The sequence below is a fragment of the Erythrolamprus reginae genome, chromosome 8 (assembly GCF_031021105.1).
Source record: "Erythrolamprus reginae isolate rEryReg1 chromosome 8, rEryReg1.hap1, whole genome shotgun sequence".
Classification (NCBI taxonomy): domain Eukaryota; kingdom Metazoa; phylum Chordata; class Lepidosauria; order Squamata; family Dipsadidae; genus Erythrolamprus; species Erythrolamprus reginae.
This window is the reverse complement of record NC_091957.1, coordinates 7,990,132-8,009,342: the sequence shown is the minus strand read 5'-3', so window position 1 is coordinate 8,009,342 and position 19,211 is coordinate 7,990,132. Positions and strand designations below refer to the sequence as shown.

The following is a 19,211-nucleotide window of genomic DNA, read 5'->3' as shown; positions in this document are numbered from 1 at the left end:
AAAGACAGCAGAAGCAGCTAACAAGCTGCAGAGAACAACGTTTGAGAAACCCGTCTGATCATAGTATCTGAAAGACTTCTGCTGTGTTTTCTCTGCTGCTGTTTCGGTTATAAAGAACTACCTCTAGGCATTTCACCAACTCTCCAAAGCTACGTAAGATGTCAAGACCTAATTGCTCTTCTTGGCTTTAAACTCTTTGAACTGATACCAGCTATTAATGAAGATTAATTAGTAGCTGGTTGCTTGCCAAAAAAAGACTGCTTGTAGATTGGTGTGTGCATATTCACTGCTAAGATGTTTATTAGTGGTGGTGTTTGGATTAAATAAGTGCATACAAACTAGTGTTCTGTTACGTTCTTCGCAGGGACAGAACATTTTGCTTGCCTGCGTTGTTAAGTGAATCACTTCAGTTGTTAAGTTAGTAACCTGGTTGATCACTCTCACTGTCAGAAAGTTCCTCCTTATTTCCAGGTTGATTCTCTCCTTGGTCAACTTCCATTAATCCTTGTCTGGCCTTCTGGTGCTTTGGAAAATAGCCTGATGCCCCCCCCCCCCCCCTCTCTGTAGCAGCCCCTCAAGTATTGGAAGACTGCTATCATGTCTCCCCTGGTCCTTCTGTTTGCCAGACTGTTTATCCTCATATGTTTTAATTTAATTTATTTAACTTTCAAGCCGCCCAATTTCTAGTTGGACTCTGGGTGGTGTACAGTCAGAGGCAATATAAAACAATGAAGTATATAACATTAAGGATAGATAGATAGATAGATAGATAGATAGATAGATAGATAGATAGATAGATAGATGATGCCATATTCCAAGGCAGATAAGTTTTTTATAACCGACAACTATATAAGTGTATAAACTTACATACACATAACCCTTCCCTGATACAAGCTGATACAGGAGATGAGCCAGCTTCAAATCCCAGTAAGGGTGTGGCTACCTGATGAAGGCAAGTAAGGCCAATATAGATCTATAGTATACTCCCTTTTCATTATCAGCAAAATTATTTCATCTATCTATCTATCTATCTATCTATCTATCTATCTATCTATATCTATCTATAGATCTATCTATCTATCTATCTATCTATCTATCTATCTATCTATAGATCTAAATCTATCTATCTATCTATCTATCTATCTATCTATCTATAGATCTATCTATCTATCTATAGATCTAAATCTATTTATCTATCTATCTATTTATCTATCTATCTATCTATCTATCTATCTATCTATCTATCTATCAATCAAACATTTTAGTCTTAATCATCTTTGTTGCTCTTCTCTGCACTCATTCCAGAGTCTGTGGTTCCAGAGAGTGTTGTTTCAGATCATTTTATTATGGACTTCCTTCGGCCACTGGCAGAAGCGGTTGCTACCATGCCCGCAATTAAAATAATATCCAATTCTCATCTCTTCAACCAGCATGCAGAAATGAATTGAGCACCAGGTGCATTAAAGCCTTGTCTGCAATTTTCTTGTGTCACTTTTGGAAAATGCAAATTCATTTGACGAAAGGAAAGACGGTCGTGCAATTAACATTTGCAACGCCAAGGCTCCAGAAGCGGAGAAGAATAAGGGGAGAGAAAATAATGGCATTTCTCTAAATCTTCTTATTTTCTGCCCGACTGTCTTGTTCTTCAGAATCAGAATAGAATAGAGCTGAAAGGTACCTTGGAGGTCTTCTAGTCCAACCCCCTGCTCAAGCAGGAGAACCTCTATCATTTCATATAAGTAACTGTGCAGCCTCTTCTTAAAAATCTCCAGTAATGGAGCACCCTCAACTTCTGGAGGCAAGCTGTTCCACTGGTTCATTGTTCCCACTGTCAGGAAATTCCTTCTTAATTTGAGGTTTCTTGTCTCTTTGATTAGTTTCCTTCTGTTGTTCCTTGTCAGATCATATGGAGAATAATTTGACCCCTTTTTCTTCATGGTAGCCCCTCAAATACTGGAAGACTGCTATCATGTCACCCCCTAGTCCTTATTTTCCTTGGTGCCATCTGCAAATGTAATTAGTTCCCCCCAGTGATGGGCTACCAAAATTTTTACTACCACACTGTGGCCGTGGCTTATGCATTTTGTTTCAACATCTTTCAGTGCAAATTGAGTGCTCTGTGGTAGAGCTCCAAATTTTGCTACGGAACTGTGTTCCTGACCATTCCTGTAGAAGCCCATCACTGGTTCCCCCTCTATTCCCTCGTCTAGGTCATTAATGAATAATATACTCATTAACGACCTAGAGAAGGGAATAGAGGGGGAACTAAGGACAGCCTAGGACTGAACTTTGTAGTACCTCGCTGCTTACTCTTTTCCATGTGAACTGGAATTCATTGAGGACTACTCGTTGGGTATGGTTAGTTAGCCAGCTGCCAATCTACCTGTTTCTGTTTCTGTCTACCCCACTTTTTAAAAAATTTGCAGGGTAGCAGGTTGTGGTCCACTTTGTCGAATGCTTTACTGAAGTCCAGGTATATTAAGTCCACTGCATTTTGCTGGTCTGTTGATTTAGTCACAGTGTTGAAGAGTGAAATGAGGTTGGTTTGGTATGATTTGTTCCTCACAAACCTGTGTTGGCTGTTGGTTATTATCTTGTTTGTTTCTAAGGGGAAGTTTGTTTCAAGGAAACTAAGTCACCTGCAAAATTTTAGATGGAAACTCTTTCTGCAGTTGTCTGTATGCTGTGTTCCAAAGCATGTGTAGCTCTCTACTGGCCAAATCCTAGAACTGCACCTTCTTCTCTCTTTCAGCAGAGAGGTTTCTTTCTGCCGCTGAGTAGCTAGTGATTTCACACAATCATACTTTAATTTTTTTTCTTTCTCTGCATGGTACAGAATAGATTTCGTCATTGTTTGGGATGTTTTCAACTTCCTGGGCTTTCAGAACTGGGAATGGTGGTTTTTCCAGGGATGAGTGGGATCTCCCATCACTTGCTAAACTTCCTGGTAGGGGATATCTCCTTTCAATGTACAGTGGCACCTCTACTTACGAACCTAATTCATTCCGTGACCAGGTTCTTAAGTAGAAAAGTTCGTAAGAAGAAGCAATTTTTCCCATAGGAATCAATATAAAAGCAAATAATGCATGCAATGGAGAAACCACAGAGGCCCTGTTTCCTCCCAGGAGATTCCTAGAGAGGCTCCATGGAGGCTTCTCCCTGCCTTTTCTGGTCATAGTTTTGGAGACTCTGGTTCGTAAGTGGGAAATGGTTCGTGAGAAGAGGCAAAAAAATATTGAACACCCGGTTCTTATCTAAAAAAGTTCATACGTATAGGCATTCATAGCTAGAGGTACCACTGTATTAGTCAGAGGCCAAATGTCTTCCCTATAGGATAGGTTGCTTCAAATAATAATAATAATAATAATAATAATAATAATAATAATAATAATAATAATAATAATAATTTATTAGATTTGTATGCCGCCCCTCTCCGAAGACTCGGGGCAGCTCACAACAATGAAAAAAACAATATTATAATGGCACAAATCTAATATTAAAAAACTAAAAAAACTAAAACTAAAAACCCTATCATAATTAAAAACCAATTTATTTATTAGATTATTATTTATTAGATTTGTATGCCGCCCCTCTCCGCAGACTCAGATATTATGCTGTGCCAAAGCTTGACTATGGAGGACTTCCCCACCAAGCATGTGTACTCTCTTCCTCCTCCTCCTCCTCCTCCTCCTCCTCCTCCTCCTCCTCCTCCTCCTCTTCCTTCTTCCCCCCCACCCCCAATGTCCCTACTGCTCCCACCCTACTGGCCTTCAGAAAGTCTGTAAAGACCTTTGTCAGCAGGCCTGGGGGCCGTGAATATTACCATTTTGTCCCGGCCGTGTGATTGATTTGGTATGTATGTTTGTTCTGGTTGGACAGCTTTACTGTATTTTATAATGTGATTTTACTGTTTCTTAGTACTTAATATTTGACTCTTTTTTTACTATTGTATTGTATTTTATAGTGTTGTAAGCCACTCTGAGTCCCATGGGATTGAGTGGCATAGAAGTCAATTAAATTACATTAAATTTTCCTCCTCCTCCTCCTCCTCTGTTCCCATTTTGGAAAAGTTCCATGCAGATGTCCCCTCTTGAAAATTTCCCCTATATGAAGATAACTTATAATCAAAATTTGGAATGGGAGCCCATTCTCCACCTTGTAATTAAATCAGCACAAGGACACCCAGCCATGAAAATTCATCAAAGGGAAGAAAAACTAGATGGGAAAAGAGATTGGTTTTTCTCCTGGCGCATAAGGCTACTCCAAATTAAAATGTAGCATAGATGTAAACTTCCCCTGGGATATTTTGGGATATATTTGGAGTATTTTGGAGACTTGCGCTAAGATTTACCCTTAGATTATCTACAGTTGACCTATCCAGATTCCTAAGAGGTCATTAAGGGGTGAGTACAAGTGCACTAGAGTGCCTTCCGTCCCCTGTCCTATTGCTCTCCTATATCTCCTATACCTTTCTTCTATTCCTACATCTCTTCTTCTATTCTTTCATTGATATGTTCTATTACTATATATTCTTTTCTATTCTTTCTTAGATATATTTTACTATGAGTATCTCCTCTACAACCTTCATCATGTATTTTACTATGTGTATATAGATATATACCCACTAAAACACTCATTGTGTATTGGACTAACTAACTAACTAACTAACTAACTAACTAACTAACTAACTAACTAACTAACTAACTAAAGAAAGAAAGAAAGAAAGAAAGAAAGAAAGAAAGAAAGAAAGGTGTACCTTATTCTTTCCGTCTGCACATAACAACGTGGGTGGGTGGGTGAGACAGACTTTAACTGCCTAATTGTGGATGTTCCTCCCATCACACTCCCAAAGAAACCAAGCACAAGGAGAAAGAACTGCTCTGGTTTTTATTTCTCATTTTGTTTAGTGTCAGGAGGGCCCTACATCTGGTGCATATGCTTTGCAGCAGCAGCATCTACCAGGAGAACAACTCTCTTCTGGCAATTGCTACCAAAGCAGGTGCTCCAGCTCCTGTGGTCAGCAATTCTGCAGATGCTCAGGCTGTTCATTGTAAACACAGAGTTGTTTATCCCTTCCAGCACAAATGCTTGCGTTTATGGCCTATGCATAATGGTGTTTTGCATTTTAAGTATACAATAGATACATCAATTACTGATAGATAGATAGATAGATAGATAGATAGATAGATAGATAGATAGATAGATAGATAGATAGATCAATAGGTAGGTAGGTAGGTAGGTAGGTAGGTAGATAGATAGATAGATAGATAGATAGATAGATAGATGATAGATAGATAGATAGATAGATAGATGATAGATAGATAGATAGATAGATAGATAGATAGTAGATAGATAGATAGATAGATAGATGATAGATAGATAGATAGATAGATAGATAGATAGATAGATAGATAGATAGATAGATAGATAGATAGATATTTAAGAGAGGGAGGGAGGTAGATAAATGGATCGATGATGGTTGGGTGGATAAATGGATGAATGGATAGAAAATAGTAGGCAGGTAGATAGGTAGGGAGAGAGAGAGAGAGATGGATGGAAGGTAGGTAGATAGATATAGACACACGGACAGAGACAGACAGACAGTGGGTGGGTGGGTGGATGGATACATGACTGAGATGCATAGACAAATAAATAGGTTAGGTAGACAAGTAGGGAGAGAGAGAGAGAGAGAGAGATGGGAAGATAGATAGATAGATAGATAGATAGATAGATAGATAGATAGATAGATAGATAGATAGATATTTAAGAGAGGGAGGGAGGTAGATAAATGGATTGATGATGGTTGGGTGGGTAAATGGATGAATGGATAGAAAATAGTAGGCAGGTAGATAGGTAGGGAGGGAGAGAGAGATGGATGGAAGGTAGGTAGATATAGACACACAGACAGAGACAGACAGACAGCGGATGGGTGGATGAATGGATGGGTGGGTAGATGGATTCATGACTGAGATGCATAGACAAATAAATAGATTAGGTAGACAAGTAGGTAGGTAGGTAGAGAGAGAGAGAGATGGGAAGATAGATAGATAGATAGATAGATAGATAGATAGATAGATAGATAGATAGATAGATAGATAGATAGATAGAAGACAGACAGAGGATAGACAGACAGAAAGACAGACAGACAGACAGAAATAGATAACTTGGACAGAACCACTGACAAAACAAAACTCTTACTGGCACTATGGATACTTATTTGGCTTTTTGCTAACAGTGTTTTCTTCTGTTTGTGCAGTCAGCCCCTGGGCCAAATCTGTTTCCAACCCCATCATAATAAAGTTATTAGAGGAGCAGGATTGAGAAGATGCAAGAAAGCCTATTTGTCACGTGCAAAAAAGAAGCCAGATTTATGTTGTGTCAACTTTACCTCTCAGAAAACAAAAAACAAACAAACAGAAAAGCAAAACATTCCAGACTGGTTTGCATAGAGCCAATGCAAACAATGGAATATCCACAATAAATAAACGCAATGGTAGCCAAGCCATGTTCTTTAAAATCCTGCCTAAAGGGTAAACTGTATTAGAAATGATGGCAAGGAAATAGAAATGTTTCTGCAAAGAAAGAGAGGGGGGAGGGGGAGGGGAGAAGGAAAGGGAGGGAAGGAGGGAGGAAAATGAAGGGGAAGAAAGGAAGGAAAAGAGAGACAAAAGAAAGAGAGAAGGAAGAAGGAAGGAAAGACAGGAAGGAAGGGGAAGAAAAAAAGAAGGAGGAAAGAAGTTAGGAAAGAAAGAAAGAAAGAAAGGAAGAAATATGAAGGGAAGGAGGAAGGAAGATATGAAAGAAAGAGAGAAGGAAGGAAAGGGATGAAGGGGAAGGAGGGAAGGAAGGAAGGAAGAAAAATGAAGGCGAGAGAAGGGAAAGAAGGAAGGAAAAGAGAGAGATGAAAGAATTAGAGAGAAGGAAGGAAAGGGAGGAAGGGGAAGGAGGGATGGAAGGAAGGAAAATGAAGGAGAGAGAGAAGGGAAAGGAAGGAAGGCAAAGAGAGAGAGAGAGAAAAGAAAAACAGATGGAGAAGGAAGAAAGAAGGAAGAACAGGGATGAAAGGGAAGAAGAAAAAGAAAGAAGGAAAGAATGAAATAAAGAGAGAGAAATAGAGAAAGAAAGAAAGAAAGAAAGAAAGGAAGAAAGAAAGAGAAAGAAAGACCCTAATATTTGCAATATTTGGGAAGTTGCTGAAGCTGAAATAAACAACTTTGCAACGATCAGAGAGGAATTGGCTTTATTTTCTTGCAATATCCTTGTTTCTGATGAAAAGTGAAAGGTGTAATTTGACAGCATCGCCTCCCCAACCAGGTCTCTAGTTCATAAAATGGTGTTTGCAATTCTGGCTCCTGTTTTGTTTTGGTTTTTCTTTATTGCCAGTGATTGTGTGTTTCATCTGGATCACTGGTCTCATACCAGACATCTCCTAAGAATTAAGGAACATTTCTTTAAGGAGCAAACTTTCTATGTGAACGGACCACAACAGAACCATTCTCTCTCAATGGAGGAATTGCAAAGAACTGTTCTTCTCAGTAAACTCAATCCACTGGCTTTGCATCTCTGTTGTGTATCTGCCTCCTGTACCTCCATGCTTACCTTAGGTTTCTTCTTTTGGATTGTCTGGAGCAACCTATTCTTCATTAACCAAGCCTTTCCTCCATTCTGCTGGTTGGTTAGTTGATTGGCTGGCTGGCTGGTTTTATTTTTCAAGATCATAAAAACGGCAGGATCCGTGCAAACTAATTAGCTCTTTCTGCTCTGCATTGTGTATCGGAGTTGTCTGGCTGCATTTTAGGACTCTGTACACAATATTATGAGACAAGGCTGGCAGAAGGTAGATGCCTCCAGGCTGCCACTTTGACAAACTTTTGTTGATGGCTTCAGGTTGAGAAAGGTGCTTTGAAGAGCCAAAACACTCAGTTTGCATTGGTGCCCCATTGTGGAAAGATTGTTGAGACCAGAGTTAATTCCCATCTCTCAAAATGTATCTGCCTCTTTGGAAACATCTAATCCAGTGGCTCTCAACCTTTCTAATGCCACGACCCCTTAATACAGTTCCTCATGTCGTGGTGACCCCCAACCATAAGTCTAGCCCCAATTCTCCCAACAGAGCTTTAAGCGGATTGGCAGGAAGGTCAGAGGGACACCCCCACTGTCAACGCCTGTTTGGTTGTATTGTAAAAATATGTTCCAAGGCACCAGAATAGAATTGTTTTTTCTCTTTGTTCACATATGTGTGTGTATGTGTGTATGGCTTGATCTTCTCACTTCTGAATCCAAGTCAACATCTTTCCACCCACTCCAGACTGTGTTTCAATCACTGTTGTTTCAGTTCTCTGGTTTCTTTTCACAGGGAGAACAATTTCATCAAGGACTTTCCCCAACTGGCTGATGCATTGGTGGTCATTCCTCTCCCGGTTGAGGAACAGTGTCGTGGCGTGCTATCTGAACCTCTTCCCAACCTCCAACTGCTCACTGGTAGGAGCCTCACTTGTCTACAGTGGTCCCATAGTCCTTGTCCTCGTTCTGTTCCTCTTTTTCTTTCTCTTCCTCCTCCTCCCCCCAATCTACTCCTTTTTAGCACTGATAATGTTCCCTAGTTGGGTCATGAAACATCTCCCAAGAAAGCCACCAAGCTCAGAGATCTCCAATGACCCCACAGTTGTCATTGTCTCCTCCACCTCCTCTTCACAAACCTACTGCTTTCTAGCACTGATACTGTTCCCTAGTTGGGTCACGAAGCATCTCCAAAAAAAAAAAAAATCACCAAGCTCAGAGATCACTGAGGACCCCACAGTTGTCATTGTCCTCCTCTTCCTCCACCACCATCACAACCACCACCACCAACTCATTGCCTACTCCCTTTTAGCAGTGATAATATTCCCTTGTTGGGTCACAAAACATCTCCCAAGAAAACCACCAAGCTCAGAGAGCATCGAGGACCCCACAATTGTCATTCTCTTCCTCCTCCTCCTCATCTTCACAAACCTACTCTTTCCAACACTGATAATGTTCCCTAGTTGGGTCAGGAAACATCTCCCAAGAAAGCCACCAAGCTCAGAGAACACCGAGGACTCCATAGTTGTCCTCCTTCCTTCTCCTCCCTCTCCTCTTCCTCCCCCCTCTTCCCAAACCCTACTCCTTTCTACAACTGACGATATTCCCTAGTTGGGTCATGAAACATCTGCAAGGACCCCCACCAAACTCAGAGAGCACCAACGACCCACCACCACCACCATTCAGCCTCTGAACTACAAATATTCTTTTGTATGGACAGGAGACATCCGATACGATGAAGCCATGGGATACCCTATGGTTCAACACTGGAGAGTCCGAAGTAACCTGTACAGGGTGAAGCTCAGCACCATCGCCCTTTCGACAGGTGAGCAGACCTTAGTAGGTGTCATCTAAGGCTTTGAAGAGCTCTGATGGCTGGAATATGTGCTGTTCTGTAGCAGCCTACTGATAAGATGTATATCTCTAGCATACTTTGCAATATTCACTCTTTGTCTTTTCCACCCTCTCCTTTCTCCTCCTCCTCCTTTTCTTTCTTCCTCCTCCTCCTCCTCTTCTTCTGTTCTTCTTCATTCTTCCTCCTCTCCTCCTCCTCCTCCTTCTTTTCCTCTTCCTCCTCCCCCTTCTCCTCCTCCTTTCTCTCCCTCTCCTCCTTCTCTCCTCTTTCTTTTCACTCTCCCTCCCTCCCTCTCCTTTATCTTTGCAGGATTTGCAAATGTCCTCAAGATTCTGAACAAAGAGAGCAGCCGTGAGGAGCTGCTATACTTCATCCAGCAGTACGGCTCCCATTACATAGCAGAGGGCTTATACGGCTCTGAATTCAGCTGCACTATTCACTTCCCAAGCAAGAGGATCCAACAGCAGCTCTGGCTGCAATATCAGAAAGGTAAGGAGCTTCAGGAAGAGAGCTGGCACTTTCTTAATCTTTCCCTTTCCCTGCGTATTAATTTTGAGCTGGGCAAATCCAGTTGGATGGCCAGGAATGACTGCACATTCCAATTTTGCAACATTCCTATGGTCCTGTTTAGGCCGGAAAGTCCCATTCTCGCATAATTGTCCAGAATAATGACTTTTTCTTCCTGCGGAAGGGAGGGTGAAGAAGGAAGGAAAGAAGGAAGGAAGATAAGAGAGAGAAAGAAAGAAGAAAAGGAGGAAGGGAAGAAGGGAGGGAGGGGGATAAGAGAAGGGAGGGAGGGAGGGTGGAAGATATGGAAAATATTCTAAGAAGGGAGGGAGGGGAGATGAGAAAGAAAGGAGGGAGGGAAGGAGATAAGAGATAGAAAGAAAGAAGGGTGGGAGAAAGGGAGGAAGGAAGGAGGGATGAGAGGGAGATAAGAGAAAGAAAATAGGAAGAAAGGGAGAGAGGGAAGAAAGGGAGGGAGATAAGAGAAGGGAGGGAGGGTAGAAGATATGGAAAATATTGTAACAAGGAGGGAGGGAAGGAAGGAAGCTGAGAAAAAAAGAAGGGAGGGAGGGAGATAAGAGAAAGGAAGGAAGGAAAGAAGGAAGATATTGCATTGCATCCCAAACTTTCTATTTTCCTATTATTGTCTCACAACGAGGCCACTGGTTCATGAACATTTTGAATTGCTTGAATTGCCTGATGAGTTGTGAAGTCACACCCTGGGTCCTAGTTAATTAAGATTTATTCGCCGTTACTTTCGTTGTTGAGCTGGCTTTGGGACTTTCTGCATCTCCTTGGCCTCCTTTAATTCAAGGCCCTCTAACTGAAGTGAAGAGACAGACCCCTTGCCCTTCTCTTTTTCTACCCACCCCTTTCCCCTCCCATCCACATACCTCATTTTCGCCCGCAGGCCCCTCGGTGCCGTTTCCATTTCTCTGCCTGCCGTGCTGTGATCCTTGTCATCTGCTTACCAGCCCCCTCAAAATTGCCCAGGGTGATTTGGGCAGGTTTTTTGTGTTTTTTGTTTTAATTTATAAATGTGGCGTAATTGAGCTGTCTGGCGATAGTTCCGTTTTTATCGCTTGTGACAATGCCGGTCTTTAAAGAAGAGCATTAATTCAGTTGCGGATGCATTGTGCAATGTGATAAATAACCCGGCACATCATTAAAGTGGGCAGTAAACTTTGGGAGCTTGAAGCAATGCCATTAGGATGAAATTCTGGAAGTTCTCAGGTTTGCTTTTGCCAGTGGAGAGAGAGAGAGGGAGGGAGGGAAAGAGAGAAAGAGAAAGAAGGAAGGAGTTGGAATAAAGGAAGGGAGGAAAGAAAGAGAGGGAGGGAGAGAGGGAGGGAAGAAGGAAGGAAGGAAGGATGAAAGAGGAGATAAAATAAAAAAGGGAGATATTGGAAGTATTCTGAGGGAGGGAGGAGATATTGAGAATATTCTAAGAAAGAGGGAGGGAAGGAAGGAAAGAAGTTTCAAGTTTCAAGTTTTATTGGATGTATATGCCGCCCCTCTCCGAAAACTCGGGGCGGCTAACAGCAATCATAGACAATATACAATAATAATCCAATACTAAAAGCAAATTAAAACCCCTTAATATAGAAAACCAGACACATATACAAACATACCATGCATACCATTGTAACGGCCTAGGGGGAGAAGAAATCTCAATTCCCCCATGCCTGGCGGCAGAGGTGGGTTTTAAGTAGTTTACGAAAGGCAAGGAGGGTGGGGGCAATTCTAACCTCTGGGGGGAGTTGGTTCCAGAGGGCCGGGGCCGCCACAGAGAAGGCTCTTCCCCTGGGTCCCGCCAAGCGGGAAAAAGGAAAGGAGGAGATAAAAGAAGTGAAATATTTCTTCCCCAGAGGAATGAATGGATGAATGAATGAATGAATGAATGAAGGAAGGAAGGAAGGAAGGAAGGAAATGAGTAAGATATGGAAAATATTGTGAGAAGGAAAGAATGGAGGGGGGGAGGGAGGGAAGGAAAGAGGGCAGAGAAAGAAGGAAGGAAGGAAGATACGGAAAATACTCTGAGAAGGTTTGTTTCCCAAACCATCTATTTTAAAGTTATTGTCCCACAATGTTGACACCAGAGGGTAATTATTTTGAGTGGCTTGAATTGCCTGATTAGTTGCCAAGTCACATCCCCGGTCCTGGTTGGCCCATCCTTTCATTCAAGGACCTCTCAAAGTGAAGACAAGGAGACCCCTGGCCTTCTGTTTCTCCACCCACACCACAAATGGACCGATCCCAGCCTGTTCAAACTGCAGAGGAATCTAGAGATGATATATCTATTGCACCACCCACTTCTCTTCCTCTCTTGACAGATGGCTTTCCAAGATTCCTTTAAACTCTTCTGTTTAAAAAAAGATAGCGTTTCCCTTCTCCTCCCACCTTCCAGTGACAACCAGAAACAGCTTAGAAACATAAAAGATTGAGGACAGAAAAAGATCTCCTGGTCCCTTTAGTCTGCCCTTATACTATTTCCTGGATTTTATCTTAGGATGGATATATGTTTATCCCAGGCATGTTTACATTCAGTTACTGTGGATTTACCAACCACGTCTGCTGGAAGTTTGTTCCAAGCATCTACTCCTCTTTCAGTCAAATATTTTCTCACGTTGCTTCTGATCTTTCCCCCAACTCACCTCAGACTGTGCCCCCTTGTTCTTGTGTTCACTTTCCTATTAAAAAAACTCCCCTCCGGAACCTTATTTAACCCTTGAACATATTTAAATGTTTCGATCATGTCCCCACTTTCCCTTCTGTCCTCCAGACTGTACAGATTGAGTTTGTGAAGTCTTTCCTGATAAGTTTTATGCTAAAGACCTTCCACCATTTTTGTAGCCTGTTCTTTTGGTAGACGGTCTTTTTTCGTAGACGGTCTACCCATTTCCTCCCCCCACCTTTACTTCTACTTTTCTTCCCATTAACATTTGTACTGAGTCATAAAGTACCAGTAGATGGTAGATAGGTAAATAGTTGGGTAGGTAGATGATAGGATTCTCCCACCTTGCATGGTGAAAGCGCAGGGATTCAGGAGGGGAATTCTTGCTTGCAGTCCACACAGAAAACACAACACTCAGGTGTTTCAATTCTTATTTGGTCTTTGTATTTCTGGCAGGAAATGTATTCCTAGAGCTCTCTCCTTCTCTCTCTCTCTCTCCTTCTCTCTCATTCCCTCATTCTCTCTCTCATTCTTTCTCATTTTTTTCTTTCATTCCCTTTTCTCATTCTTGTTCTTTCTTGTTCTATTTCTCATGCTCCTGTGCTCTTTCTTTCTTCTTTCTGTCTCATTCTCTTTGTTCTTTCTCTCATTCTCTCTCATTCTTTCTCTCGTTCTCTCTCATTCCCTCATTCTCTTTCATTCTCTTCTTTCTCATTCTTGTTCTTTCTCATTCTATTTCTCATGCTCTCTCATTCTTTCTTCTTTCTCTTTCTGTCTCATTCTCTCTTGTTCTATCTTTCTCTCTCATTCTTGTTCTCTCTCTCTCTCCCTCTCCCTCCCTCCTTGTTGTGGTCTTAAAGCAAAGACAAATGGCCAGTTTGCAAGCAGGGGAAAATGCTGAAGAAAGGCTGGCACCCCTTCCTGGTGATTAATCATCTTTGCTGCATAAATTTCCAGGAATAAATATCAAACCGGGAGGCAAGGTTGAGGCTGGAAAGGAGGCAGCTGGCTTTGAATCATGCATCGCATTGGCTCAGTCTTGGCATGCAGATCGGCTCTCCCTCCATGGAGTTTCCCAGGAGTCCACTGGAGGCTTTGTTTTGAAAACAAAGGATCTGGCTACACACACACACACACACACACACCCCTTTCTGCATTGAGTACAGCTACAGGGTGATATTGACATTAATCCCAAGTGCTCCGAAGACTGTCTTTTAATAATAGAAGTGATTCCTTCCTTCCTTCGTTTGTTCCTCTCTTCTCCCCTCCCTCCCTCCCTCAGAATTCTTCCCCTCCCTCCTTCCTCAGAATTCTCCCTTCCCCTCCCTTCTCTTCCTTCACTCAGAGTCCTTCCTTTTCCTCAAAAACCTTCCCGTCTCAGAATCCTTCCCCTTTCTCCCTCCATTCCTCCCTCCCTCAGAATCCTTCCCCCCCTAGATTTTTTTCCTTTCCATCTCTCCTCTTCCTCTTTTTCTTCCTTCAGAGTCCTCTTCCCTCCCTCAGAACCCTCCCACCTCAGATTCCTTCTTTTCCCTCCCTCCTTCGCTCCCTCCCTCCGAATCCTCCATTCCCTCAGAATCCTTCCCCTCCCTTCCTCTTTTCTCCCTCAGAATTCTTCTCTCCCTCCCCTCTTCCCTCCCTCCCTCAGAATACTCCCTTTCCTCAGAATCCTTCCCTCCCCTCCCTCCCTCAGAATCCTCCATTCCCTCAGAATCCTTCCGCTCCCTTCCTCTTTTCTCCCTCAGAATCCTTCCTTTCCCTCCCTCAGATTTCTTCTTTCCTTTCCCTCCCTCTCCTTTCCCTTTCTGTCCTTCCCTTTCTCCCTCAGAATTGTTCCTTTCCCTCCCCCTCCCTCTCTCCTCAAAATCCTCCCCCTCCTTTCCCTTCCACTCCCTTTTTTCCAACAGAAGGTGCCTGAAGTTGAATAATTCAATATTTCTTGACGTTGCGTTCAAATTCTGTCACACAACAGCTTCTTTTTTTACAAAAAGAAAAAAAAAAGAAGAAAAAGCACACCAAGGTTCACGCAGGAACCCAAAGGCATCCGCAGACACAATTTGCGCAGGTGACAAATGGTAACCATATGGTTAATAATTCACAGAAGGAGTTATTGTCGGAGCAAAACTGGGATCTTAAGTGCTTGTCAGTTTGCTAGGAGCTAAAAACAGGAAGACTTAAAAAAAAACACTAAAGAAGGCGATGATGGACATATGGCGGGGAAAGAGAGAAAAAATATCTCAAGTCTCAGTATGTTTGATATGAACTCTCTTTGTTTTGTCAAATTCCTGCCGCTTGGAGAAAATTGATGGTCTTTGGAAAGTTTGCAGTAGGAGCCTTATCCCTGATGGGAACCCAAAATAATGTTGGGACATTGGGATGCCCATGCTGGCTCGAGGTATCAGCTTAATTGGCTGGTTGGCATCCAGAGGAGACAGAATTGATATAATTATAATAATTATATCACAGTCACTCTTGCCCTCATCACCTCGAGGTTCGACTACTGTAACGCTCTCTACATGGGGCTACCTTTGAAAAGTGTTCGGAAACTTCAGATCGTGCAGAATGCAGCTGCGAGAGCAATCATGGGCTTCCCTAAGTATGCCCATGTCACACCAACACTCCGCAGTCTGCATTGGTTGCCGATCAATTTCCGGTCACAATTCAAAGTGTTGGTTATGACCTTTAAAGCCCTTCATGGCACTGGACCAGAATATCTCTGAGACTGCCTTCTGCCGCACGAATCCCAGCGACCGGTTAGGTCCCACAGAGTGGGCCTTCTCCGGGTCCCGTCAACCAAACAATATCGGTTGGCGGGCCCCAGGGAAAGAGCCTTCTCTGTAGTGGCCCCGACTCTCTGGAACCAACTCCCCCCCGAGATTAGAACTGCCCCTACTCTCCTTGCCTTTCGTAAGCTCCTTAAAACCCACCTTTGTTGTCAGGCATGGGGGAACTGAGACATCTCCCCCAGGGAATATACAATTTATGCATGGTATGTTTGTATGTATGTTTGCTTAGTAAATGGGGTTTTTTAAATATTTTAAATTATAATTTAGATTTGTCATGAATTGTTGTATTCTGTTGTGAGCCGACCCGAGTCTGCGGAGAGGGGCGGCATACAAATTTAAATAATAAATAAATAAATAAATTATAATTATAATAACAACAACCACAACCACAACAGAGTTGAAAGAGACCTTGGTGGTCTTCTAGTCCAACCCCCTGCGTAGGCAGAAAACCTACACTATTTCAGACAGATGGTTATCTAACATCTTCTTAAAAACTTAGTGTTGGAGCATTCACAACTTCTGGAGACAATTTGTTCCATTGATTAATTGTTCTAACTGTCAGGAAATTTCTCCTTAGTTCTAAATTGCGTCTCTCCTTGTTTAGTTTCTATCCATTGCTTCCTATCCTACCCTGCTTTGGGGAATAGCTTCTTTCGGCCTTCCATCCTTCCGAGGATGGTCAAACAACAGCCTAGAGTGTTTGGGGAGCAATAGGCTGACTCTGTAAATTGCTTAGAGAGGGCTGTAAAGCACCATGAAGTGGTATATAAGTGCTATTGCTATCGCTTCCTTCTGACCCTCTCTTCTCCTTCCTCTCTCCCTTCCCATGGGGGTCCAGTGGTTAGAATGCAGTGTTGCAGGATGACCCTGCCCACTGACAGCAGTTCGATCCTTTAGAGCAGTGTTTCCCAACCTTGGCAACTTAAAGATATTTGGACTTCAACTCCCAGAATTCCCCAGCCAGCGAATTTATACAGTAATACCTCATCTTACGAACCTAATTGGTTCCCGGGGGAGGTTCGTAAGACGAAAAGTTCGTAAAATGAAACATTGTTTCCCATAGGAAACAATGTAAAAATCAATTAATCCGTGCAACGAAAAAAAAAACCCGCAAAAAAACCCGACACCGCCCGGCTGTCACCTTTTGAAACAGCCGGGGGGCTTCTCGGCGGCCTCCTGAACCCGAACGCCAAACTCGAACTTCCGGGTTCGGCGTTCGGGAGGCCTCCGAGAAGCCCTCCGGCTGTTTTAAAAGATGACAGCCAGGCGGCGGGGCTTCTCGGCGGCCTCCCGAACCCGAACTTTTGCCAAACTTCCGGGTTCGGCATTCGGCTGCTGAGAAGCCCCGCCGCCTGGCTGTCATCTTTTAAAACAGCCGGGGGGCTTCTCGGAGGCCTCCCGAACGCCAAACCCGGAAGTTCAGGTTTGGCATTCGGGTTCAGGAGGACGCTGAGAAGCCCCCTGGCTGCTTCAAAAAGCGACAGCCGGGCAGCGGGGCTTCTCGGCGGCGGCGGGTTGGTAAGAAGAAAAAAGTTTGTAAGAAGAGGCAAAAAATTTCTGAACTTTCGTATCTCGGGTTGTCCGTAAGACGAGGGGTTTGTATCATGAGGTACCACTCTATATTTGACATCATCATCATCATCAATGATAATAATAATAATAATAATAATATAATAGTAATATTGTTGCTATTATTATTGTTGTTGTAGTTGTAACTGTAATTTGTATTTTTATATTCTTTTAAGATGCCCTGAGTCCCATTGGGATTGGGGGGCATAAAGTTGAATAAATGAATGAATAAATAAATAAACCCGGGCAGGATGGCAGGGCTGGTGGCATCTTGCCGGAGTAAGGAATGTGCAAGTCCTTGGCAGAGATCCAACTCAATACAAGCGGAAGTCTCTTTTTTTCCCTCCGAGATACATAAGATTTTTATTTTTGCCCGAAGTAGAAACTCATCAGCCAGTGCAGTGGTGTGTGGAATGTAGGATTTAAAACGTATCATTTGTCACCCCTGCTCTAGTTTACACCCATTTCTCTTCGCAATTGTGAAACTGTCAGTTAGAAAAGTGACTTCCCCAAACCATATTCCCCCTGTCCCCACTCCTCCCCCCCCCCCAAAAAAAAACCCCGCCGGAAGATAGCTGAGTAATGAATTACAGAAAGAGAAAAAATAATCACACTGCTAAACAAACATTCTTTGTTACAGACTCTTTAAAAGTTTCCAGGTTTTTTTTCCAAACCATCTGATACCTACTTCACATCAGACAAGAAGCCTCAAGATGGGAGGACATTTTAAAAAATGAAATGGGAGTTTTGGTGGCGTTGAAAGAACAACAGCTAGAAGTTTCTTGGAGGTGGAGCGTTAGTGTCAAGTTGCAGGTGCGTGGAATAATTCCCGAGATCCTGGCTTATAAGAAGTCCAAATGTCGGTTTAGTAAAAGGTGCGAGAGTGAAGAGTGATAGACAGCTGTCCAAGGATTAGTGGGCTTGGAAAAACAAAAAACACACAAGCATTTAGCATTTACACACATGGAACAGAGTGGAGCGCAAACAAGGATTTTTCAGGGACGTGAGGATAAAGGTTGACCACTTGCTAAACGTCAGAAAGAATGGGTGGGAGAACAGTTCACGAAAAAATGAGATGCGAAGGACGGCGAATAACCCTCTGAATCCATCCAGCATCTTCTTTAAAGTTGGAGTATGGAGAAGACACAACATCACACCCCTCGCAGTTAGCCCATTTTCTATGTCAGATGGATATGGTTTTCTTCCCCGTCAGATTTCACCGCAAATAATTTTACCTTATCGCCTGCAGCCAGAGCGTTAAGTCAAAAGCTGTGTTTGGATAAATGTGGCATTGCCAGGCGGCTTTTCTTACCAAGGAGGGGATTGATTCTACTTTTTGTGTGTGTGTTAAAAAGAAACAAAGAAACAAACACACTCCACGCTTGCAAACAGGAACGTGCGGTCTTTGTTCTAGGACACACAGGTTAAAAAAATCGGAGCAACCGTCACCCTGAATTTCTGCATTTATGGCACAGATTGTTGGCACCACTGTCGGTCAGCAGACCTTGGAAGAATCGATACGGGAGAGGGGGTGAAGGACAAAGATATGTGTGTGTGCGCACAAGCGTGTTTTCCCCATCTTAAGGTGTGGAATACCTTCGCAAGTGGTAGCTATAAATCTTAATGCAATGATCCCAACAGTCCAGGACCAACAACTGACCTTTGGGAGTGACGGCTATGCCCACAGGGCAGGTCAAACCTTCTCGGATAAGGATATTGTAACCGCCGCCTTTGGGGAAATGTAAGATCTCTTTGCGGCTGCTGTCGGCCACAATCAGATCCCCCCGCGAGTCCACGCACATGCCGGCGATACAGCGGAAATCTTCGTTCTCGGAGAAAAAGTGACTGATTTGTCGGCCCAGCTGTCCGTCCGGACCGACAGAGCCAATAGAAAACCCGCCTTCCAGGTGATGTTCGTGTTGGCGGTTCTCCAGGTTGAGGCCCAGCCCTTGGGTGAAGTAGATGGTCCCTTCGGCATCACACGTGACAAATTTTGGACGCACGGCGCTGCACAGGCAGGTGTATTTTACCACCCCGACTCCCCGGTCCACCGTGAAGCACCACAGTTTGCCTCCTTCGACGTCGGTCACCACAAATTGCCCCGAAGGCAAAGCCGTTATGCCCCACGGCTTGCTCAACTGACTTCGGTGGCACGCCACGCAGTGTCCATCCATGGTGTACACTTTCATTGAGTTGTCGTAGCTGTCGGTCACCCCGATGAGTCCGTGGCAGTTCATGGTGACCGACAAGGGAGTCAGGT

At 43.2% G+C, this 19,211-nt stretch overlaps 2 protein-coding genes across 3 annotated transcripts in view; one reads left to right on the top strand and one right to left on the bottom strand.

Annotated features, from left to right (window-relative positions):
* ASTN2 (astrotactin 2) overlaps positions 1-19,211 on the top strand; it is a 397,091-nt gene that overhangs the window by 281,630 nt on the left and 96,250 nt on the right. The window contains 3 exon segments of the mRNA XM_070759605.1: positions 8,357-8,481; positions 9,281-9,385; positions 9,725-9,904. Coding sequence (XP_070615706.1) covers positions 8,357-8,481; positions 9,281-9,385; positions 9,725-9,904 — 410 coding nt within the window.
* The window catches only part of TRIM32 (tripartite motif containing 32), a 10,771-nt gene continuing 9,141 nt past the window's right edge, over positions 17,582-19,211 (bottom strand). For both annotated transcript variants that reach the window (XM_070758738.1, XM_070758739.1), the window contains exon 2: positions 17,582-19,211. This exon is cut by the window's right edge and continues 1,320 nt beyond it. In XM_070758738.1, coding sequence (XP_070614839.1) covers positions 18,532-19,211 — 680 coding nt within the window. In that variant the 3' untranslated portion in view covers positions 17,582-18,531.